This window comes from Electrophorus electricus, chromosome 1 (assembly GCF_041902795.1).
Source record: "Electrophorus electricus isolate QZ-2024a chromosome 1, ASM4190279v1, whole genome shotgun sequence".
In the NCBI taxonomy this organism is placed as follows: Eukaryota; Metazoa; Chordata; class Actinopteri; order Gymnotiformes; family Gymnotidae; genus Electrophorus; species Electrophorus electricus.
In genome coordinates this window covers 39850611-39875976 of record NC_137497.1, presented here as the reverse complement: position 1 = coordinate 39875976, position 25366 = coordinate 39850611, and the positions used below count along the sequence as shown (strand labels likewise).

The 25366-nt window shown below is 46.0% G+C and overlaps 2 protein-coding genes across 5 annotated transcripts in view; both read left to right on the top strand.

The window, feature by feature from the left end:
* Nucleotides 1-509: 509 nt before the first annotated feature.
* On the top strand, nucleotides 510-22488 carry nkd2b (NKD inhibitor of WNT signaling pathway 2b). Of its 4 annotated transcripts, none has more exons than XM_027014312.3 (10): nucleotides 510-777; nucleotides 883-909; nucleotides 995-1089; nucleotides 18076-18136; nucleotides 18332-18453; nucleotides 19097-19192; nucleotides 19451-19598; nucleotides 20416-20500; nucleotides 20992-21107; nucleotides 21342-22488. In XM_027014312.3, exons 1-10 carry the CDS (start codon nucleotides 753-755, stop codon nucleotides 21914-21916), a joined length of 1350 nt encoding a protein of 449 aa, XP_026870113.2. In that variant the 5' UTR covers nucleotides 510-752; the 3' UTR covers nucleotides 21917-22488. The 4 variants fall into 4 exon arrangements, with proteins under 4 accessions (XP_026870113.2, XP_026870112.2, XP_081575625.1 ...); XM_027014311.3 differs by having other exon boundaries at nucleotides 20986-21107; XM_081719499.1 differs by lacking the exons at nucleotides 883-909; nucleotides 995-1089 and having other exon boundaries at nucleotides 20986-21107.
* Nucleotides 22489-23480: 992 nt separating this feature from the next.
* The window catches only part of plekhg4b (pleckstrin homology domain containing, family G (with RhoGef domain) member 4B), a 41501-nt gene continuing 39615 nt past the window's right edge, over nucleotides 23481-25366 (top strand). The window contains exon 1 of the mRNA XM_081719468.1: nucleotides 23481-23641. The gene's annotated coding sequence lies outside the window, so the exon portion shown is untranslated. The remainder of the gene's footprint in view (nucleotides 23642-25366) is intronic.

The following is a 25366-nucleotide window of genomic DNA, read 5'->3' as shown; positions in this document are numbered from 1 at the left end:
TTCTCAGTTTACCTATTTCATGCTTTTACACAATTACCAATAAACAAGGCTTTTTATAAATAATGTAATTGTGTTAATAAGTTAGTTCACTATAACATACAATGGTTACTGAGAATGTAGCTATAAATAATAACTTGTAATTCTGCCAGATTAGAAAGTTATATCTGGTATTAATCCCACAGGTTTAATTTTAGGCAACAATTATTTGTCCATAATGTATGGCAGCGATTTTTAACCAGTTTTTTGTTATTGACAGGCATACAGTGCTACCTAAAATGCCACATAGGCCCACAAATGTATCTCTGAAACGAACTCATTTTTGCAAGCAACATCAATAGCAACTCAATAGTTTGTCCAGGAATGTACGTCTATTGCTAAGATTTTTTGGCCCTATCGGCCTTCCATATGCTCGCGCACTTTCAGTAGCCAATAGGGGACGCCGTTCATGTCGGGGAGGGGGATACACTACACGCGTTTCTTGAAGTTCTGCAGCACTGCGCAAGAGGGCGAACAGTGGAAGCGCGGATTTCTTGTTTCTTCAGTTATTTTATCTGAACTCTTGTCGATATTCAATGATTTATAATGTTGACACGCGGGAAACCAGTAGGATTAAACTAAACTTGATGAATTCTGGAGCCTTCCAATGATTTGACCGGCGTATATAATGTGATCTTAGTCGGATGTTCACTTACCAACAGAAAGCTCTGAGGAATATCATCAGAATTAACCAAAGCATTGGATCGTGATTTAAAATGGGGAAACTTCAGTCCAAACATGGTAAGTTAATTGTGTGTTTACTCTGTCAACGGTCGTTGTTTTTCCTCATTATCCATGCGTAATGATGCTTAAATCTCTCCTTACAACTGGGTGGTGCGAACACAGCCTGTAAGAGAAGAGAAAGTCCTGAAGGTAGGCATCGCAAAACTCATTTCTGAAATATATTTGACACCGTTACAGATTTGCGTAGACGTAACTTCATAATTTCACATTTCAGGTGACAGTTTTGTCGTGAACGGGTTTATTTCCAAAAGAGGTGCTGAAGAATGCGGTAGATACAGCACGTCGGAACATAAATTAAAGGATATTCAGGTAACGTTTTGTTAGCTGCGTAAAAATGTTGTGGATCATAATTAAGCTTTTATGTGTGTGATGTTTTTAAAACCCATCTTCGTTTTAGTGTTAACCATTTTGTTAATTCCGACACAAAGTACTCAATGGGGACGTAAGCGGAGTTTGAAATACTTCAGAATATAAGGCAGTTTTCTGTTTAATGTTATGATAAAACTATTTCACAGATCAGTCATTTGCCTGAAAATGATTATACTAGGCTGTAAATATTTAAGGAACCAAGTGGTTTACGCAAAACTGTGAACTGTCAGCTTCTAATATTTAGGATGTTTAGGAAGTTATTGACTTTTCAATAGATGTATGCAGCTGTTTTTGTTTATTTCCCTTAATTTGGGGTGCTTTACATTAAGGGCTTTTTGAAAGAGTATGATATGCATAGTAATGTTTAGTGTCATTTTGAGGGTGTTTTAAAGAAAAATAGAGCTTGTACTTTTTTTGCTTGATGTTGCATTTCAAGCATTGTGGGTTTATTTTCACTTCATGTACCAAATAACAATGTGGAGATTTGACTAGGGAACTTATAGTAACTTATAGCAGTCACAATATATTACATGAGGGTGCTGACCATTGCATTCATGCTATGTAGATATTGTCATAACTTTGTCCATAATAAATAAACCTACATATTTATGTGTAGGTGTGTGTATGTATTTACAGGGCCATGAAAAGACATGTCAAGCTGCCTGTATAGAATTACTGTTGTTGTTGTTTATTCTCTTTGGCACTGAGACAACAGTACTGTGTTTCCCTGTTTTTTTGTCGGTCCCCGTTTCTTGTCAGTCTGGATCTTGTGATCGTGTGTGTGTGTGTGTGTGTGTGTGTGTGTGTGTGTGTGTGTGTATGTATGTATGTATGTATATGTATGTGTGTGTGTGTGTGGCAGTCACAGACACCATTGCGTCAGTGTTAGTCCTCTGTGGTCAGAGCCATTTAGTCTAGGGATGTGGGGTTTGAGCCTCTGGTTGCTGGCAGCATCTCTGTGCTCTGCGCCAGCTTCTCACAGACTCCTATGACGCCCGTCAAAGCAGACGAGCATTACATCACCCCTATGATTGTCCCACTCAAGAACTGGAGGACCAGAGCCTGCCCAGCCTGGACTCGCGGGACATTCAGAGAGGTGTGCAGCCCTGGCGGTGGGTGGCTTCCCTTAAGGGTTTAGGGATGAAATCATGCACATTAGCCACTCAACCAAGCCTTGTTCTTGATTTAAATAGTCTCAAAGATTGTGTGTTACAGACAGTTAAAAGGCTTCTAAGTGGAAGATGAGTCTTTCTCACTGTGTGTGCATTTGTTAGAAGCTCTTAAAAGAATTAAGTCATTTGAGTGACGAGTCCCAGTCTTTAGGGCTGTTAAAACTTGTTGCTGCAATTGCTCTCCAAAGACTTTATTTCAGTGCGATGAAAGAGTATTTTCTTTGAGTAGTAGATTGATTTGGTAGCAATAAAAGTAGCATATAATATGAGTCCTTCCTTTTATTTGGAATATTTCAAAATTTGGCACAGAGTATGGCGGAATGATTTATGAAATGCTGTCAGCTCACAATTTACAGTTCCAAGTTCTCTCATAGTTTATTTTACATAGCCGTAAGTCATGTGCTTTATACAAATCAGAAGAAGAGCATTTGTAATATTCTTATATAATGAGGCTTAGATAGAGGAAAGTGAAATGGTTGTTTTGACCGAATGCTCTCTATTGGCATATAGTTTGATTTTGTTTCAAAAAGAGTGACACTAAAACCAGGAACACTGTATATGAACACTAACTGGGAAATCAGAGGGGGAAAAGTAATCAGCTAAATTAACTACGCTAAAATCTGACATTTACAGGACGCCTGATCTTTCTTCACAATATGTGGGAATTTTTTTTTATTCTTTCAGCATGTGCAGGTGGAAATTCTCTGCTCCTAACGAGTCCAAGAAGGATCAGGCTAGTGGAAATTTGCTAGTTTTCCCAACTTTTCTTGTTTTTCACACAAAACATTGGATGGAAGGGAGGAGCAAACCCCTCATCCTATATTTGGATTTGCTGGAAAGATGCACAGAAGGAAGCAGATCCTTGATGGCTAGAAACAAATCCGGATACTTACCTTTTCAGACAGTGACCTGAGCTCCTCGTCTTTTGGCCAAAACCACAATGAGGCAGTTTGTCATTATGTAATGGGGAAGAGACTAGAGAAGGGTGGGATTTTGTGTTGTTTATGGATTAGGTTTGATGGCTTTACCGGTTTGCCTGGCAGGGTGTCATAGCTGCTGGATGCTGCTATATTGGTGTTATAAATCTTGGATTAACGTCATCGCTCCCAGTGGTGGTAGTCTCAACATAACTTTGCACTGAAGCTGTACAGGCAGAGCTGTGTGATTTCAGATGCGTGCCACTGGTGAGGGAGGCTGAGTGGCTGAACTATGAGAAGACCTTGGGTTGGCTTTTCCTTTCATAACAGTGATCACAGGCCATAGAAATCCCAATCTGTAAAATTCAGTGTCCATGTCTTATTGTCAGTTTGGACTGGCGTGTACCTACACAGGTCGCAGTCATAGGTCATATTGCAAACGTCTGTGAAAAAAACTTGACTGTATTCTGTCTGATTTTTAAAATTGCCTGCAAGTTTTATTCTGAACATCATGAGCCTAATGGGCTGTCTCAGCTTGGCCTGGACTCAGGAATGAACTCATCCAGGACCTGTTTTTGCCATTTTCACCTCAGCAGGTGTGGGGATTTTTGTTTGTTTGTTTTTGCTGTTGTTTGTTTTTGTGGAACAGGCAGGTAAAATGGTGGCTGATGAGAGGTGGCCAGAATCCGGTGTTAGGCAAGCCCTATTCCCTCCGTCTGCTGTATTGTCAGGGATTTTTTTGGGGGGGGGGTTGATCCCTCCACTGTCTGGCAGCAACTTCAAAGCACAGGGCTTGGAGTTAGCCAAGGGCTCAGATAGCTCCAAAATCAGGACGCTCCTGCCTCACCAATCCTGCGGGACAGGGGAGAGGAGTGGAGCGGCAACCAGCCGATGAGAGACGCACAGCAAGAGAAAAGAGGACTAATCCTCTGTGTGTGTGATAATTGTACTATTTGTGCTGTAACGTGAACTTGAGTTTAGGAATGGTGCTAAATACATTTAATATATTATTGTTATTATTACAGAATAGAGGGACAGAAACAGGACAAATATATGGGACAGACAGAGAAAGACCAGAGTAGGGGAGAGGGATACAATGGAGTAAGAGTGTTACATAGGAGTGGGGGAAAGAGATGTTATATGAGAGGGAGACAGTAGAGGGAAATATGGAGGAGAGAGACAGACATTTCTACTGTGGAAATGACAGACAGTTAGCTAGCCTGAGGAGCTAGCAGATGAGTTCAGAGCTCGTGACCCGTGTTTACTCTGAACCAGTTTGTTCACCCATAAATTATCAGCCCTAATCGACTCTGCTTAACGGCGTACTTAACTGTATTTATACAGGTTCCTGTAGATCCTACATAAAAGGCTTTGTTGCTCTAACCACTGACAGCAGAGAGCAGGCAGAACAGAAGGTGAAAACTGAGGCCAAATGTGCATGGGCAGAGATCCCCAGAGGTGACTGCTGACTGATCAAAGCAACGCCCTAGCAAAACAGGCTTTGTTTGTCTTTGTCAAGAAAGACAGGGAGAGAGCGATTCAGCAAATGGCTTGGCTCCACTTGAGAGTGGGAGAGTGAGAGATTTTGACAGATCATTGCAGGTGTTCAAGCCTGGCTTGTATAAACACCTGGTATGAGGTGCACGCGAGAGAGAGAGATGGTCAAACCGATGGTCCAGCGTCATCTATGGAGGAAGCGAGATGTGCGTGCACCTCCACCCTGGACCTGCAGCACTGGAACCCTCAGCAGACGCCGGCAGACAGCCTGACTCAACCTCACTTTTGTTCTCAGGCCTCTCGGAGCATGAAGTCATTAGCACACGCCCTGCCGACCTTTCAGGACAAACCTCCACCCAGCATGATGCTCCTTCACCTACGGAGGCACACAGTGTTCCTCAGTGTTGTTTTGTGTGGTGGCATTTACAAAAGGTTTCAGATCGGTAGTCCATATGATTTTAATCGCTGCTTTGAAGTGTTTAAAAGGAAATGACAAATTTGAAAGGTTTCAGATGAAGAGAGCACAACAGCTTAGCCATGGAAGTCAGTACTTTGGAACTGTGGTTATGTAACATGTAGTTCTGGTTCTCAAGGCTTTACCTGTTGTCTGTAAAGTGTTTTTTTTTGTTTTTTTTTTTCCTATGGTGTTTCAGATTGATTGATCTCATGTCTGTTTTAGAAATAGTTGCTGAAAGATTTTGTTCATTTTGTTCAAATAGAAGGATGTTTTATTTGGACTCAGTCATTTGTTTAATTCTGAGTCAGCAGGTTTGGACTGGGGAAAGTGGTGTGGTGTTCTGGACTGTTTCTGAGCTGTCATATTCGATGACATCTTCCCTCCACAGCACTCCCCCTGCCTCCATACTTTGAGTGAATGGCCCTTACTAGAGCCCAGATACCTGCATGAGGCACCAGGCTTCCATACCTCAGCCTATGGCAGAGTTTCATAATACCCTTCAGCCTATGGCAGAGTTTCATAATACCCTTCAGCCTATGGCAGAGTTTCATAATACCCTTCAGCCTATGGCAGAGTTTCATAATACCCTTCAGCCTATGGCAGAGTTTCATAATACCCTTCAGCCTATGGCAGAGTTTCATAATACCCTTCAGCCTATGGCAGAGTTTCATAATACCCTTCAGCCTATGGCAGAGTTTCATAATACCCTTCAGCCTATGGCAGAGACTCATAATACCCTTCAGCCTATGGCAGAGTTTCATAATACCCTTCAGCCTATGGCAGAGTTTCATAATACCCTTCAGCCTATGGCAGAGTTTCATAATACCCTTCAGCCTATGGCAGAGTTTCATAATACCCTTCAGCCTATGGCAGAGTTTCATAATACCCTTCAGCCTATGGCAGAGTTTCATAATACCCTTCAGCCTATGGCAGAGTTTCATAATATCCTTCAGCCTATGGCAGAGACTCATAATAACCTTCAGCCTATGGCGGAGATTTATATGATACAACCTATAGCAGAATTTAATACCTTGCACCCTATAGCAGAGTTTTGTACTCTTCAGCATAGAGTTTCATACCCCACAGTGAACAGAAGACTTTCATGCATTCAGATATTCCATATCGCTTAGTTTTTTTTTTTTGTTTTTGTTTTTTTCCCATTCCCCAATATATCCTGCTTTCCAGGATGCTAAAGGTGGCACACAGTTTTTATGCGGTTCATTTTTAGACGCCTGAAAGCGTTTGATGACTTTAAGAGGAGTTTTTCTCTCTCCCTTTCGGGGTGTTTTGGACATGGCTTCAGGAGAACTGGAGCTGTGAGCCTTCATCTCTCAATGAAAAGCATGTGGCTACAGTCCAGAACAGCGGGGTCTTTCAGCAGGGCCCCCTGATCCCAGCTGGCTCTGGTTTGTACAGCAGAAATTCTGCAGGAGTGGAGTGGAGGGGAGGCTGTGTGTTGGGAGAGGAGTGTGCTGGGGTGGTGGGGGTGGGTTTTCTGAACCCTTTGAAGAGTGTGGGGGTGCAGTGGGGCAGAAGGGTGCCACATGAAGGTTTTGGGACCAGACAGAGTAGACATTTTGTATTAGCCGTAGTCTGTGTTGTTTTGTAAGATGGTCATTGGTCATTGATTCATTGTTGATTATGTTATGCGAGAGAAAGATGAATGAAAGCTCTTTGGGTTTAATCGTTTGGTGCTTTTGAAATGTTCTTTCACATTTTAGGCGTCTGCTGTCTGTCCAAAGCAAACAGCCCCACTGTGCTCTGCTTCTAATGTCAACACCTGCCCGGCCAACTCACTTTAGCTAAAATGCTCTCCCTCTCTCTCCAGAATGCAGCACGTGTGTGTGTGTGTGTGTGTGTGTGTGTGTGTGTGTGTGTTGAATGAGAGTGTAAGAGTGTGGGAAAAGGAAAGAACGAGGGGGAAAAAGTGTGTCCATGTGTGACTTCTAAGAGTTAAACTTTTGTAACTATTCAACATTGTGTGTGTGTGTGTGTGTGTGTGTGTGTGTGGGGGGGTGGGGGTGGGTGGGTGGGTGTGTGTGAGGCCTTTGTGTGTGAGCAGAGAACCCAGTAGACCCTTGACCCCCACCCACATGATTTTAATGGCCAGTGTTTCATGGAAAAAGTCATCTGACACTGCAGGCAAATTATGTGTTTATTTATTTTGAGGTATTTATACTGTGAAAAGGGCTTTGAAGGTGTTTGCTTACTTTTCCCCAAATCCTTTTCTAAGCCCTTTCTCCGCCTGATGGGTAACAGGGGTGCCTCCCTACTTCAGAAGAAGCAGTGGTGCCATCATCTCCACCTCCTGGGTGGCATTTCATGCAACCACTTCTAAAGGACTGCTTGGTCAAAGGCCTAGCAACTATGATATGGGAATTGTCCTCATTTTTTCTTTTGTTTGTTTTTTTTTTCCTCCATCTTCCTGTGACTGTGGGGGAGGGGAGAGTTTTGGCCTGCCGTGCGAGTGCTGCCATCTTTGACACAACACATCTGTTTTGTGGACATGTGTCTGGATTAACTCGGTTGGCATTGATCAGTTTCAAGATAATTATACTATGTAATGCCTCCTAATTGATACAAATGACGTGTGTGTGTGTGTGTGTGTGTGTGTGTGTGGGAGAGAGAGAACCTGTTCTATCTTTAAAACTGCATAGGCTGGTGATGCTCTATTTGTGTATCTCTCTTGACATCCTTTTACATTCGTGTTCATTTTACTTGCATTTGTACACACTTGTGGGAAGAATGGTTCTTTCTCACATATAATGAGTTGCAGCCGGCCTTCATTCTTCACACTTTCTTTAATGATGCGCATCACTCTTGGTATGAGATGTCAAGGTTTTCAATACATATTGTGTACAATGTTGTCAAAATGGACTTTAATTCTTGTATTGTCTGTAATTTTTATGTGGAAATGGAACATCTCAACTCTAAAGCGAAACAACTTTAAAAATACTCTGAAAGCTAAAAAAAGAAAGACATTTCTGAGGTTTAACACCAGAGGATTCCTTTAAACCCACTACAGTGGCTCATAGCAAATAGAAGGTGGTGGGCACCTGTTATCGCGCTCTCTTACCTGAGGTTAGCTCATACCTGCTGGGTGTCATTGTGATTAGCAGTGCTAGCGGGAGGGTTAACTCAGCTGGGTCTCACTGTGGTTAGTAGTGCTAGCAGAGGGGTTAACTCTGCTGTCTCTATAAGTGGGGAGAAAGAAAATACCTGAAGCTAAACCCTCCAGCGCCTCTTTGGCCCTCCACACAGCTTTGGCCAGGTCTTCTGGAGCTGAATCTGCGTTTGATCTCACGTAGCTCTCAGCCAAGTGAAACACGGGAAGACTCCAAGGTTATTACATTTGAGTGTTTCAGGTATGTTTCCACATAAACCAGTTCCCTTGTCAAGAGCGTTCGTTCCTTTCCAAATCGACATTTTGCGAGTTTTCCTGCCGTTAGGGGAATAAGGTTTTTTTTTTCCACTGTTTGGTTTTTTATTGATAGTGTCATTAAAGAGGCTTTTAATTGAATGCCTTGTTTTTAAACTCTGCCAGAGGCATTTGGGAGGAACAAAACACATTAACATCGCTTTAAAAAATGTTTTTTGGATTGCCCGAGTATGACTAATGATTGACGCACATGAATAAGGCCGTAAATCATGCTTTACAGTCACAACTTCATTCATCATAAACTAAGAGTAATTCAGAACTTATGCCAACTGCTTTCAGTGATGGAGCCACAACATTTTAGACATTTGTTGCTTGTAGCTTTGTGTCCCGCACCTTTGTTGCCTTGGCTTGGGCGCCGTCGGTACCTATACGACCTGCGCTTGAGGGGGCTGTTTGCAGGATGTCGGGTCAGCAGGGTCCTGAGAGTGGAGTCCTGATGTGTTTGAGACTTGAAAAGCACACACCCTTTTCTTTGTTCAGGTGTGTGGCATACAGCCCTTGGTGGTGTCTGCTAGGTGGAGCACGGCACATTCAGGCAGACGGAGCCGCCACTGGGGCCCAAAGGTCACATTAGAGTCCTTCCTCAAATGACACTTCGCCTTTGTTATCATGCTGCGTGGTCATGCTTATACAATAACATACAGATGAAATGCATTCACAATTGTGTGTGTGTGTGTGTGTGTGTGTCTGTGGTGGGGGCTTTGTTCAGGCGCGCACGCGCACACACACACACACACACACACACACACACACACACACACTACCAGAGCTTTTCCTGCTGAAACTCCATCCTCTGTCCACATTCCAAAAAGATTTGTGTGCCTCCAGAGCTCCCAACACCCTAAACTGCTTTTCTGCACAGAAGGCAAATCCAGGAGAGTTGAGGGAGGGTGACCAGGGGAAGACTTGATTTTGATGGAATGAATCTTTTTATTAATCGAATTGTCACTTTTGTCACAGACATAACAGCTCTGGGACCGTTCCATTTTGTACAGATATAGATTTTTATTCCAGAGCATTGCATTAGAAAGAAACCCACAGCAACCAAAAGCGCAGTGGTTTCCTCCTACACTGTGCGTCCGGCTCCAGACAAGTTCCCCACCCCCCCGCCCCAGTGCCACACCCCTCCACCCCAGTGCCACACCTCCCCCCGCCCCAGTGCCACACCCCTCCACCCCACTCCACCGCAGTGCGTCCCCTCGCCTCCTGCGACGGTTCTGTCTCTGCTGTCCACGCAGCTCACACACGCATCACTATCGTTCTGTTTGTAAAGCTGTCCACTCACATCTGAGACCGGTTAGCAGTCGAATGTGTTCAAAGCGGAGGGGCTGGGTGGCTGTGGGGGTGGTTAGAGGGGGTTAGTGGCTGGCTGGCCTCCCGAGGCCCTGCATTCCTCCCAGATTGGAAATAGCTGTGAATGGGCTGCAGAGCTCAGACCTGCTTGCTCCATCAGAATGCACTTCCAGATGTGTCTGCACCGATAAGGTGGAGAGCTGGAACACAACTGCTGGAGAGGCGAGTTTCTCGCTCCACTTTTCTGTCTCGGGGCCACTTGGCTTTGAGAGGAAACTGCGGAACTTGGCTTTAAGTTTCCTGGTTGTCTGTTAGATATCCTGAAGCTATGCTACATTTCAGATCCATAGATGAAAGGTTTTTTATTTTCCCAGGTACTGGAATTGTAGCTGTGCACATTTAGGAAATGAACTGAACTTGATAAGGAAATGCATCTCTGACACAAAATACTTACTAAAAGTGTGTGTGTGGGTTGGGGGGGTTAAAGTGTGTGTGTGTGTGTGTGTGTGTGTGTGTGTGTGGCTGAAAGAAATTCATGTTCTTTTTTGCCCTTATGGCAGCCTTCTTTGTCTCTCACCCATTTCCTGCCTCATGCAGACAGGTGTCTGGCTGGCGCAGACGGGTGTCTGGCTGCTCTGCCATATTCCCTTCAAACAAACGTCCAGCCTGACTGAAAACGCCCTGTCTGTGTGTGATCTGGACAGAAACTCAGACCTCCCCGATGGCTCTTGCAGAGGGCTAAACACACGGCCCCACCGCGAGTCGTTCGCTTTCATGTTCGGACAAGAGGAAGAGAGAAACACTGTATTGGTCTGAGCGGGGCTGCGTGTGTGAAACCAGGGATTTATAGCTGACATGCCACAGCTCGAGGTGAAGGACAGGAGTCAAAGCTCTAAAAGAGTCTGTCGTATGGATGAGGATCCTGCTGTAGTATCAGTCTAAGACTCTGAGGGCTGCAGAGATGGTCTTTTGAAAACTGGCTTGAGAAACAGCTTGAGTGTTTGTTTTTCTGTCATTTAACAAGTTCTACCGGTTTCCTAATATTTTTTAGTCATAAACGTCCCTCTGAGCTAGCCTTCTCAGACACATATGAGGACAGAGGCACCACTTTCCCCCAAACTGCATCTTATTTGGAGGACAAGTGGCAAAGTATAGTGTTGTACGCTAGCGATTTAAAAAACATTTAATAATACATATGGAGAAGCGTATATTAATTGCAACAACAAAGAATAACTCTAGACAGCAGAGGGTTAATTTCCATGGTTATCTGGTTCTACCAGAAAGGAGACATTTGAAAAATGTGCACAGTGACCAAGTGCGAGTGTGCTTGCGAAGCAGGTTGGCACTGAAGGGGCAGTGGAAGGCTTCCATGCAGTTCCGTCTCTGCAGCTGGTTCCTTCCCCCCAGAGCTCATAACCCTCCCTGTAACCCTGTTGCTAACCGTCTCCGCCATGTTGATATGGGTTGGGCAGATGGTATCAGGCTCAAGAATGTCATCGTATCAGCACATCTCAGCTCCACCCACCGCCCACCCTTACTCTCACACCCGCAAGCGTGTGGGGTGACACCCAGTTATCCCTCCTGTCTCCAATCGCAGAGATCACTATCGCTAGGCGTTATGTCGGTTCTGGATTTAAACCGTGGCATTCAGGAGTCGTGTGTCCTCTGCCAAATACAATGCAAGTTAGTGGCAGTTTTCCATTTCTTTGTTTTTCATTGGATGGTTTTTATTGTTGTGTTTAGTTGCATGTGGTTCTGGGTTTTGTGGATTTTCAGTGAACCTCGCTGAGTTTACTAAGCGCTCCAAACCCAAGCTCAGCAGCCCATTGCCAGGGTCAGAGGGCAAATGAGAGACGTTTACATTATAACCAAGTCCACTACTGCAGTTCGATGTGCAGGGTGGTGCTGGGACAAGATGTGCACCACTGACTTTGCTGCTCGCGCTGCATTCGGTTTGCTGCTGTTCTGACTTTGAACGCGCTGGCTGTGTGGACAACAGACTGCGGAGTCAGTCTGAGGCTGAGGGGCATGTGCCTTTGATCTTGATCTTGGCCTGGATCAATTACACTTCAGAACTCCAGAACCCCGGTGTACACACACACACACAGGTCAGCATGCTAAAGATGCAGGGTGTTTGCAAGTTGGAAAAGGAAATATGTGACACTGTTCGCATTGTTATGGACATTATGGAAGTTATGGAATGAGCTGAATCTTTAACATGTACATTTAGCTGGCTAGCTCAAGGATACAGTAGCTATTCCGCATGTTTATTGTATTCCGATTACCATGCCTCCTAAATCAGGTGCTCATTGTCCTGAAGCCCTCGATCGCCCACATTTAGCACCAGTTGTCCCATGGACCAGACCAGACCAGCAGACCAGAGCGGTCCAAATCGGACTGACCTAGTTAGGATTAGACTCCTCTGTTTCATGGAATAGTGTAGTTGCTACATGATATGATGTACAGTGATGTAGATTCACAATATTTTAATTGTGGGCCAGTTTCTTCTAAACCTCCTTTGCTTTTTGGGAGGTCTTCAGGAAGGCGCTGGTGGCTGAGTGTTTCCTGTCTGTAGGGTTGGAGTTTTTCATGGAAGAAAGTACTAGGTCTCTGTTGACCCTAAGTTGACCCCTGTCAAGCACCAGGGCTGTGAGGAACTTCACAGCTTGGACTGAAGCCTTCTGGTCTTGTACAACGTCCACAGGCCTGCCTACCTCCCAACAACACCAGAGAACCACACACATGCACGACACATGTACACACACACACACACACTTGCATACATGAACATTTCCATGTAAGTACACACACACACATTCACACTCACCCTCGCATGCATGTACACACACATGTACGTATGCACTGTGCAGAGAAAAATTGAGTGTATGTACGTGTGTATCTATAAAATGACTGGAAAACGTGTGTGTGTGTGTGTGTGTGTGTGTGGAGGGGAAGGAGATTAGAATACATATGTGTGTAAGAGAGAGAGTCAGGCAGTGTGTGTGTATGTATGAGTGAGAGAGACTGATCTCTGGAAATCAGATAGCAGACTCCATGCTGTCAGGCAGTGGTCTAAGCTCTCAGAGAGACCGGAATCCGCCTTTGTGAGAAGAGACACTAATCCCAACACCTTGAGCATGTGGTTACAGCATGCTGTGACACCACAGTCCTGCTCGGCTTTCTGGGAAAGGCAGAAAGCCGCAGTGTGATTGGTCGCTACCTGGCTGATGTTCGCTTTATGTGTCAATATGGGTGGAAATGTGTTCACCTGAACTGTATACTTCTAATTACAAAGGTGTTTTGTAAGATTAGTATAAGATCCACAAAGAGTTGTTGAGAGGTAAACAGTGTCTCAACTGAAGCTCAAAACGGGGCCAGTCCAGAGTACTGGAGTAAGACACATGATGGTACTGGGTGTATATTATCTACTTCAGATTCTTTCCAAATCATCTTTTCTGGCTCACCTTTAAAAGAAAGTCACAAGTGAGTTTATTGAAATTATTTGGCCACTGAATGAAAGGGTTGTAAACATAATTCCCTTTTAAGTCTTCAGACAGACCTCTGAGTGGAGAACAGAAGGAGACCCACATCTAAAAGCTCCCAACAGCCTGTTTGCCAACGGTATCGTCAAAACAGTGCTGGCATTGTGTGATGGTGAAAGGTGCATTTTGGAAATGAAGCTTCTCAGAGGTTCATCTTTGAAGGAGATGATTAAGAGTCTTTCTGTCATGAAAAAGGTGTGAGTGAAAATTAGCAGATGAAAATTCATTCTGGATCATAATGTTGTCTATCTGTCATGATAAAGGCGTGAGTCATTTTTCAGTGATTTTTGATAGAAATGATTGATGGTGGTAGTTGGAGTGCCAGACTCTGCCCATGTGCAGAGAGAGAAAGAGTCTCCATGTGGCATGTGTTTACAAGCCGATGCTGAAGCTATCTGAAAGGCCACTGTGGTCAAGCAGGAGAGCACGGCGCATTCGTGCTCTGCGTGTGTGGGGGGGGACGGCTCGTAAAGCGCTGGGGCCCCAACATCTGTGAGAGACATTTCCATGTAGGCAGGGTTTAGAGTGACGTGCTTACTTGGCTGGTGCCTCTCAGCACAGCCGTGCTGACCCTCCGTCAGGCCCCGCTGTGTTGTACTAACCTCCATGAGATCACAGCGGAGTCTGCAGACAAGCCCAGCAACACCGACGCACTTTCCCAACCGTGGGAGGAGCGTGGGAGGCATGTGGGAGGAGCGTAGGAGGCATGTGGGAGGAGCGTGGGAGGATCCAGCTGTTGCCCCTCCCTCCTCTGGCTCCCTGTTCAGGTCCTTTGCCCCATACCTATGGCTGCTGTGTGGCCATGGCCAGAGAGCCTTCCCCACTGTTTTATGTTCTGCCAAAAAAAAAAAAGAAAAGCTCTGCCTCTTGTTTGACCTCATAGTAAAAAAAAAAAAGCCCTCTCCCCGCCCCTCTGGTCATGAGATGTCCCCCAGGGCCCCAAGAGCACAGTGGCATTTTGCCGTATTTATGATGGCATTCCCCACAAAGACAAATGAAACAAATTTCCTCCAGCTATGTTTGATGATCGATGAGGTAATGTGGAACTAACAGCAGTAATGTTCACTTTATGTATGTATGTGTGTGTGTGTGTGTGTGTGTGTGTGTGTGTGTGTGTATATACACACACACACACACAAGACTCCAATATAGTCAGCCAGTCAGCCTTCAGAGTGCAGTAGTGGTGAATAATGATTTATTACATGTATTGTGCAGGTGTACATAATGATCACTCAGTGTACACACAGATATGGCAAAGAACACCTACTTTACACTCACATAGTAGGTGCTAAAGATCTGCAGGACAAAGTCAGTTCACGGAGCAGTTATGGATGCAGTAACCCCCCTCCAGGGAGTGTGGGGCTAAAAATGGCTCCGCGTGATCTTGGGCTTATGGGTCCATGGTCTCTGCCTCGGGTGTTTTCCAGCAGTGACGTGATCCATGCGCTGCTTGTTTGCGGCCTTGGTGTGAGGGCCACTCTGCGGAACCACATTCCCAGACTGAGCACGCCAGGCATTTCCCTGCAGGAGTCCTGTGGCTCCCAAAAGCCCAACTCCACCAGGACAAGCAGCTAGTGCTCCAGAACACCTCTAGCCTCTGCGATTACAGACTGGTCTCTCTTCATCAGACGGTCCATCACTGACATTTAATGGCGTGGAGTGTTTAAAGGGTTCTCAGAAGGGACACGTCTGTGTTGCGTGACGTGTTGGGTCCTGCCCTGGCCCACCTGAGTAGCGTGCTCAGCCTGGTGCCATGGTGATGGGTTCTGGTGTGGAACACCCTCTCGTGCTTTCTCCATACTTTCATACCGACTGTACCTTCCCTAGTCAACAAGTTGGGGAGAAGGTGTATCGAGTTTCAGAATGTTGACACAGGCAGCAATTAGGACTGAAACTGTGTTCTGGCCCAGTTCACTTGTTTTATATGGCAAATAAGTTAATGTGTGGGTAGATAAAGTTCAGTATCACACTTGATCCCACCACTCACTCACACTTGCTGGAATCACTTACACTTGGTCTTGGTGAAATGTTTTATAATTGGTGAACTTTTCTTTGAAGTCCCCCATCCCCCCGCAAACCACACCTCCCCACTTTCCTTCTCCTCTTTAGTGTGTGTAACACACACACACACACACACACCCCCACCCACCCACCAGGTTTTGAGTTGGGGCCAGGTTTGCTGTTTTCCTCTTTCTGGAGGGTTTCTCCTGCTACAGGGTGCTGTATCAAGGGGGTATGTTTACCAAACTGTTTTCTTTTCATCAGTCGGACTCCGGGACCTCCAGCGAGATCTCTAACATTCTCGGCCAAGAATTTCTCCTCCCCTGTTCACCTCCACTATGGTCAGCACGACTCTGGAGCTCAGAGTGAATGCAAGTTTGGGGTGATTGTTACTTTTCATTTAACATTAAAGCCCTGAAGAAACTCTGCTGACTGCTGTCTCAGCTATGTAATGTTACCTATGGAAATAAACTGGGAGAAAATGTGCTTGACTGTTTATTCTCTTAATGAGTCCATGCTGCCAAAAACAAAAAAAAAAAACCCAAACCCCCATCTAGTTGCACAACAGTTGCTCACATGTGGATGTACTTGGTCTCCCTTCCTCCAGCTCTGGTGTTTGTGCCCTGATGAAATGACAAGGATCCCAGAAAGACTACTACACTCCTGGGCAGTGGGGTACTTCTGTGTTTCATCACATATGGACATGGAGAAACATGTTTACAGCCAGAAAAATGAGAGCGAGTGAGAGATGTGTGTGTGTGTGTGTGTGTGTGTGTGTGTGTGTGTGTGTGATGGAAGTTTTGTCTGGAGAACGGGTGGTGTTTGTTACACCTCCCAGATAAAAGTTTGGCAGCAGCGCTTGCCAGCACCATCCTGTCTTGCCCCACCTTCCTCCCCCAACCCTCCACCCGCAAACATAAGCATCCACCTCTCTGCTGCCATGGAGGTGTATCTTTGACCCTTTCAGCATGGCAGAGTGGCTCCGCTTCCACATGGATGCCTCTGGCCTCTGGAGATGCAATGGAGTCGCATGCTGCCTGTTTCACAAATACCCTCACACGGAGTGACGGCTTCACCTCCAGGTGTGGGTCTCCGGCTTGTCTCGTAACCACGAACGCTTGCACATGTCGGTTGTCTAGAGTTTCATTAAAGTTTCATCTTTTTTCTTATTTTTTTTCATTCTGTTATTTAACTCAGCAACATCCGTGGCTGTTAAACGCATACATGAAGCTGATCTATAAAAGGGAACGGGGCTCTGTTTTCCACAGAGCAGCAAACAGAACAGAAAGCCTTTTAATTGGACATATGTGCAACAGACCGGAGGTGGGGCGGCTCTGTGGGAGCCTTGCCATGCGTTGCAGGAAGGCACACGGCACGTTCTGATATTCCCCTGCTACACCACATCCATTGGGAAATCGCCACGCAGCTGGTTGGCATTTCCAGGCCGCTATCTGTGTGCTGGTCCGTTTGTTGGCTTTTTTCACCCATTAAGGGTTTGGCTGGTGATTTATGCTTAATATACTGAGAGCAGGGGGTTGACCTTTTTCCTGGACCACCTGGAGCTGACGAGCTCAGTCTGGGTCATGGGTGCACCCTCCAGCCTTCCTGTGCTGGGTGTGCTTTGGCCGGGTCCATCCCCAGTCTGGAAGCATTAACGGTTGTTTTCAGCACCACATGTCCTCAGCATGGCCCAAAGAGCAGCAACAAACAGCAACGAGAGACCCCTCAGCTGCCCCAGGTCATGGAGGTCTTTCTCGCTTTCCTCCTGATCTGTGTTTCTCAGGCCCAGCTCGTCCAGATGGGTGCCCAGGTGTGACACACGACCCTCCTTAAATGAGAAGAGGGCAGCACGTCTCCAGCCCTGTTCAGCTTTCCAGCAGGCAAAGGATCAGGGTCACTGCTTTGATGTTCCACATACAGTTTTAATCAGTGACAGCATTTGCACTATTGAAGAGCTCGGAGCTCTGCGCTTGTGGCTTCGTTGGGGTTCAAGGTAGCATGAGCCATTGGTTTTCACTGTGCAACATGGAACAGGTTGGGATCTGCGAGGGAGTGTGTGTGGTTGGGATCTGTGAGGGAGTGTGTGGTTGTGCATTTTTGTGGTGCAGCTGCAGCGGAGAGGTCGCTCACCACATTCCCGTGAGCCCCATGACAGACGTTCCCGTTGCTCCTCATCACCGCTCCCACTCCTGATTATTCCCATCTCATGCCTAAGGAATTTTACACACACACACACACACACACTGTGAATGTTCAAGCTACCTGTGAAAGGATATCCTTTGCTTTAACAAAGCCTTTTCAGATATGCAGAGCAGTAGTGGAATGCTGTGGCTGGGTGGGATATGGAACGTGACTTGGTGACATGGGCCACGGCTTAGTGACATGCGATCTGTAGGAGCTTGTGGTGTGTATGAGCAGGTTCATGAGAGGAGGCTGAGTGGGCTGCAGGTTCAGCCATGTCAATGTTTGGGGTATCGCTATTGCCTCTACTGCCCCAAAACAAGAGACTGCCTGACTTTGTTTCTGCTTCCTTTGGGTGTATTGTCAGATAGATTCACTTACATCTCTCTCTCTCTCACACCTCCCTCCATCTCTCTCCATCACGTAGGAGTTGCAGAGCTGTGAGTTTAAGGATGGGCAATTTGCAGAACATCACTGCCCCCTGGAGGGTATGTGTAGAATTTCACATTTCACATTTCTGACATTTCACATCAATAGCTTTCATTCCTATTTTATGCATTTGACTTGGGGGACTACTTAAATGTCTACCATGAACTTCTAGAATTTCTATATGTTTGTCATACTGTTCAGCATTTATATAAAACTGTGTGTGTGTGTGTGTGTGTGTGTGTGTGTGTGTGTAGTGGTCCTCCCTCCTGAGAAGGTGAGGGGCTGTGAGGGTTTGCTGCTGCATGTTTCCCCTCAGGATGGTGAGAGGGAACCACCCAGAGAGACCAGCAAAGGGAGGAAACGCATTAGTCTGAACGTAGGAACCACATCCTGTGCCACACGCACCCGTTCATTCTTTCAAAAAGAAGAATATTGCTTTTCTTTCAGATTATGAGCAGTTTTTAAAGATGTGCAGATTTCTCAGCTGGGCATGCGTTTTGCCTGTTCCATGTCAAAGTAACCAGTACATACTGCACTATGTGAAGGTAGATGTTACATTGTCGTGTTTGAAAACAGAACGTGCTGATATTGTCGGTCTTCTGTGTAGCTCGGGCTGTAAGTGAGCTTTCCCTCTTGACATGTCTGTGGGGTCCTGCGCATGCCTGTGTTCAGACGTTTCCCACAATCGCAGGCACGTCACTCGATAACCCTGAACCACTGCACCCTGGCAATAAGCTGTAACTGAGAATTGAGCTTAAAAACCTCTTTTCCTGGAACAGGAAGAAAGGTATCAGTATAATGGCAGCCTCTGCGCCTGTCCTCTCATAACACAGCTAATGGAAGTTTAAGAACTCTCCTGAAACACAATACCTTCAAAGACCTTACAGAAGAGGGGGTACCTGAAGTATACCAGCTCATAAATTGTGCTGAACTGGCTCTCATTCCAACGTTTCCTGTTGCACAGAGTCCCCCTGCTGGTAATGGCTGTAACTGCATGTTGCTCTGTTTGCCTCTAACAGGAACTCGAGTGTGACGTTTCTGTGGAGAGTGATAATAGACAGGAGTGGGTCTTCACCCTCTATGATTTTGACAACAGTGGCAAAGTGACCAAAGAGGTGAGATTTTACACCACTTCAGACATATTTGTTTCACACCTGAGGAGCTTTTTTGTAAGGTTTAAGGCTCCTTCACAGCGCTTAGATCCGGTCGACACTTTTGTTCAGTCACAGGCCAGTGACTGGGGACTGAGCTGAGATCAAGAAATGAGCTTGTGCAGTCAAAAAGGAAGTGTTGAATAAATCAGTGTGTGTGCATGTGCATGTGCGTGTGTGTGTGTGTGTGTGTGTGTGTGTGTGTGTGTGTTGGTTGCTCAGGACATGTCCAGTCTTGTTCACACCATCTACGATGTAGTGGATGCCTCAGTAAACCAGTCCTGCCACAAGAGTAAGACTCTACGTGTAAAACTGACTGTCACACCAGACCCCTGCATCCGCCGGAGAGAACACAGCCATGCTGGGACAGGTACTGCACGCGCACATGCGCACAAACATACACACACACTAGGCTTCTGAGCCTGCAGAAGAGAACATGCACAAAGAGACAGGTACTGCTTGCGAACACACACACACACACACACACACACACACACACACACATACCAGATGCCTTGGCCCACCAGAATAATACACACACATGTACCACATGCACCAGATTCCTGCACCCACTGGAGAGAACACACACTGGGATAATTAGTATATACACAAGACTCACACAGACCTTATAGTTTTGTTAGTGTAACTGTGGTGTAAATATAATGTTGTTATATAGTACAGTTTTAATCTCTACCTAATCTGATCATTACCTACACACCCATGTGAACATCAGTGTATACACATTTACATAAACAGTTCCTCATAAAACAATCATGTCTTGTCATAAGCATTTGTTGGCATTCTATGATTCTACTTGAAACTACAGTGTTCCACGGTTCTGAGTGTTCTCTAAAACACTCTCTTGTTATTTCTAGAGCCTTCATTTCTTTAATGTATGTGTGTGATGAATGCAGGTTTTGTTTGTTGCTGTAACTTTGTGGTTTGCTTCAGGAACAGTAAAGCATCCACCTATTGACCCACTCACTCATTCACCGTCCGTCCACCCATCCGTCCATCCATCCATCCATCCATCCATCCATAACTTCTTTCCTTCCTTCTTTGCTGATTTACTCAAACCCAGGTTATAATCTATTGGGATTATGCTGACGGTTGTAATCCGGTGGTATTATGATGAAGGTTGTTAAGGCCTCAGTGGAAGATTTACCTCTCATCTCATGTCGTCTCAGAACGAGACTGGAGCTGTCACCGTGCGGAGGCCACTCTCCAGGAGGAGGTGCATGGAGCAGACAGACGCCACTCCGCCCATATAAGGTCAGCCACCGCTGCTGGTGACCCGCCCTCTCTTTCCAGATTAGTTCAGCCCAGCCTACGTTTTCTCCCTGCAGCCAGTCCCATTTCTGCAATATTGTGCCTGACATGCGCTGAACCAATGAAGACAGTTTGTGGGAAGGTCATTTTATTTAAACATCTGAGCATTCAGTTTCACAGGGGGATATTATGGCTAGAACACTTTCTTCTTCATTTTTGACATTTTTGTTCATTTTTCGTTGTCTTGTTTCAGCTGGCAGTCCCCCCCCCCCCCCCCCCACTAACCAAGCAGTCATATTGTAATTATATGTGGTTTTTCATAGAATTTTAAGAATAAAAATATTGGAAAAATAATTCTATCATTGCTGTTTCTGTATCTTGGAACTTGATGCACATTCTCAGACACTAATGCGCACTGGGTGTTGCACATTTGACATATCATTTGAGATTTTTTTGGTGGGGCTCTTTTGGCATGGGACTTGTCATAGTTACAGACGGCAGGCGAGTGACTCTCCGGTGCGGACACATTACTGCGTGGACGAGAACACGGAGAGGAGGAATCACTACCTGGACCTGGCTGGCATCGAGAACTACACCTCCAGGTTTGAAGGTCAGTGCATGTAAATGTAATGTCGAAGTAGATGCAAGTATCTGTCTTTTGTCATTTTTCCAGTTGATCTTTGCAGAGACCTACGTTGGCTCTCTTATCTGAGTAAATTTGTTCTCACCTGTTCTTTCTGACAAAAATGGTGATGTAAATGTCAATAAAAACCTTAATTTGAGCCCTTTTTTTTTTTTCTTCTTCCTGTGATCTGGATCGAACACACTGTCTGTGTCTCATAAGCCATGGCACCCCCTCCAGGCCGTCAAGACCACCCCTCACGGCCAGTTCACTCCCAGAGTCGCTCGCGCTCCCACGAACCGGAGTCACACGGCCACCAGCGCCGCTCTCTGATGGCGAGTGACCACTCCTCCCCGCCAGACCCCCGCGCCCGTGTTCCCCACGTCATCAAGCCCCCTAAGGGAGCGCCCAAAGGGGCTGGGGTCACTCCGGTGGGGGTTGTCGTCGGGCCAAAGGGCACCAAATGCTACAGCCACCACCCTCCAGCACAGGGCGGGGACCTCGGCGGCCAGGACATCTACCACCTGCCCCAGCGGAGCCAGTCTCCGCCTCCCACGCATGCTCAGCACCCTCTCCAGCACAGCCATAGCAGGCGGCTGAGGGCCAAAGGCCGGGAACAGGCCCTGTCGCCCAGCCGGCACGCCACACAGCAGCAAGCCTCGCCCGGGGGCCCGGAGCGGGAGCACCCACCCGGCGTGCCCGCGGGCTTCGTGCTGCCCGTGGTGCAGCGGCACGAGCATCACCACCACCACGAGCATCATCACCATCATCACTACCATCACTACCATCAGACATGACCGTGTGCACACACGTTCATGCGCAGGCAGCGTGGGAGCGCCTTCCATGCCTCGCTTACCATCAGACACAGACTAACACCGGGCTTTTAAAACCGTGGATTTGTGACGTACAGTTGCCATCGACATTTCAGAGCTGCCCGCTCAGATCAAGAGTTTCCACCCTGGAGCGTACGCCCACGTCTTTGGTTCAAAATGAGCTCACCACCAAATGGCCTAAAAGCATGAGCATGGCTCCAAGCTTGTGTCCCACCGTGCTAGTGTGCTGCGCTAAAGCGGTACCACTCCAGGTCTTCAGTCTCAGGTGAAAGGTGCTGCTCTTAGCTTTTGAAGAACGGAGACTTTCCTCTTAGAAATGGAGGGGTCTTTCCACTGCAGATGGAGGACTCTCTCTTTACCAGGGTACACATCACCACTGCCAACTTATAATGCAAAAATATATTCCTGTATGTATGAAACTATACGACTATAAACACTTTATTGTATGATTATACAGTATATGCATATTTATCGTGATCAGTACTTATGCATACAAGTTTTGTATTTTATATGTATTTAATAAAATACTTAGCATACGCACTGTAGTTTGAATTCTTTTGCGTTTTCCCATTAGGCATCCTGTGTTCTGTTAATGTACTATTAGTGCGACTTCAGAAGACAAGAAACCCACGGGGTACTTTTCTGCTAAAAGTCACAATACGAAACAGGGGCTTCAGTGCAAGAGTTCTCTGAAAGAACGTGACACATTTCTCAAAGCACAACAGCTCTATTTGGACAAAACATTAGATTTGGTTCAATGACATTGGATATGTCGCTTCTAAAGTTCTCTGTTTAAGTACCGATTTCCGAAAATAAAAGCGTTACTTCGACTGCAACCAAAGAACTCTGTGTCAACCAGGGACCTCGGTTCGTGGATGTTCTCTAATTAGACAGAATATCCCTTACAAAGAAGCACTGCGTTCCTTAAAAACAGAACAGCACAACGCCTTTCACTGTAAAGTTTGAGCCGGTTTGGGTGGACATTGGCCTCGGCGCGCTGTCAAATGTAAGAGGCTGCGCCATCGTGTGGAGAAAACATTAACGGGCGTTTAGAAAAGCTTGCCATTAATGTGTATTTACTCCAATCTCCATCACAATGTTTAGTGGACCTACAATTTTACGCCCTCTGATTCAATTTCAATTGAATTTGATGATTTCGGTCCGCTTCTCCATCTTATCACAGGTTAATCTTTATCGCACATAGACGCATTACCTGGAACGTCTAACTCGGTAACATTCTTGCTTGTTGGTAGTTTAAGCCTGAATATGAGTTTGCTTCAGAGACGACCCGCGTCCCTACGGAGCGCTGGGATAACCCGGCCACGGGGTGCGCTTGGATTTCTTCGGAGGCCAAATAAGGACCCCGACCGTGACATACAATGACAAAAGGAGGCTCGGCTCGGGTGAATGCACATTCCTTCACTTTGTGAGGGAGAGGACTCCCGAGAGAACCTCCGCTGGTATCGACAACCAGCTATTTCCATCCGAAGAAAGGTGTAAGTTGGGGGGGTGGGGGAGAGTACTAGACGCGCGTTGCAGTCTTCGCGCGGTGATCCACGTGCCTTTGTTTTTTGGTGCGCAGCACCGCGCGCTGTCCGGGTCTGTCAGAACCTGGTTGGACTGAAGGCTCAGAGGCAGGTGCGCAGTGCAAGGATCCGCTCTGTGCACCCACGAAGGCGCCCGGCGAAGGTAGGCTAGTAAAACACGTTATTGCACGTTTTCTATCCTATGAAGTTAAGGATAAGAAAGTTTTAAACTGCCCGCGCTTCGCTCCAGTTCTGAGGCCCACGAAAGCTGTACACTTAAAACGTATGAATAATAAGCTTGTTTTATTTATTGTGTAAAAACAAACAAACAAAAAACCAAGAAGAGTCTACCATAGCAAATATTTTAATGTAGCCTAAAGCTAACGAGTCTGTTGGAAGCATTTATCTGATGCTTTTGTCGTTTATGGTTTTTCCTTTAAAGTGTTTTTGCTTAAAGTACAGCTGTAAGCGAATCGGGAATAGAAGGAGGTCCTGTTTGTTGCACTGTATTGTTTGTCTGTATTGCCAGCACACAGTGACAGCTGTTGCTTTATTTTGGCTAAGCCTTTCTTGGGAAAATGTGATTAACTACAACGCGTGCATACAGCGACCTTCTTTCAGGACGCGCATGAGAAAAGCCGAGTGGCACAATGAGCGCAGCGGGAGTCGTGTCTGCATGCTTCGCTTTGCTTCGCTGGGCACGCAGTATTCCCCAACGAATGAGAAACGAGGCACTAGAGTTCTTAAATACGGGCAGCAGATTTAAATCTACAATGAAATGTCCACGTCCGGACTCTTGACTGGTCTCCAAGGGCGGGTTTTGCAAACTTGTTCTTTATAACGCAGGCTTATCAAACGATAGCCAGTGTAGACATTGGGTTTTTTGTTGTCCCAGCAATGCCTACCCTGGTGACTGTAAATTTTGTTTATCGCCACTCCGCTGCTGAAAGAATTCCTTGAAGCTTTGTTGAGTTGTGGCCCATTGCACTGGCTCGTTTCAGCCCGCACCCTGATCCCACTTTCCGCTTGATGAAGCTTGTAGACTGTAAGCTGGATAGAAAACGCTTCGCTATTTCTGAAATTGGAATAAAGCCATAGAACCGCCTCCATGCCCAAATGATAGATAGATAGATAGATAGATAGATAGATAGATAGATAGATAGATAGATAGATAGATAGATAGATAGATAGATAGATAGATAGATAGATAGACAGATAGATAGGCGCAGTAACAAAGGCACTTCATCTCCTCCGTATCGCTAACGCACTTAAAGAGCGCCGGACTTCTGCACAGAGAGCAGAGGAGGAAAAGATCATTGTTATAAAGGAGCTCAACACATTGAGTGAAGAAAATATACGTTGACTTTTAATCCAAGATGCTGTCTAAAGTCAAATCAATTGTTATTGAACAACAAAAAATATTCCTCCACAGCTATGGCTGCGCTTTAAGAAACGTACTCCACGAGACCAAATGTGCAACCGCTGTCATAGAGAATGCCACCCAGAAGTCATCTGTACAAAGAGTCTCACTGCCCATAAAACCATACTGTAGTGTCTTGCTGCATTAGAATCAGCAAGGGCATATGTGCCGCGTGCACTCGTGTGTCTTACACACTTTCCTGATTTGCACGATGCAAATCACCATGCACCCGAGCCTCCTTTGGGTTGTCTTTGTAGTCGGTACTGGGATCAGTGTGTGCTACCCTGCTCGCCACAGCTGTTCAGGACAGTACTCAGGCTAGCCGACAGTACTGTTCTTCACCACGAGCAGTGCCATGTTCCTCATTTGCAAGCTTGTATCTGGGCTCGTGACCCATTTGATAGTTTGATTTGCAAAAATCGGACGTCAAAGCAGACTGAGACGCTTGAGCTTTCCTTCAGAGTGCTG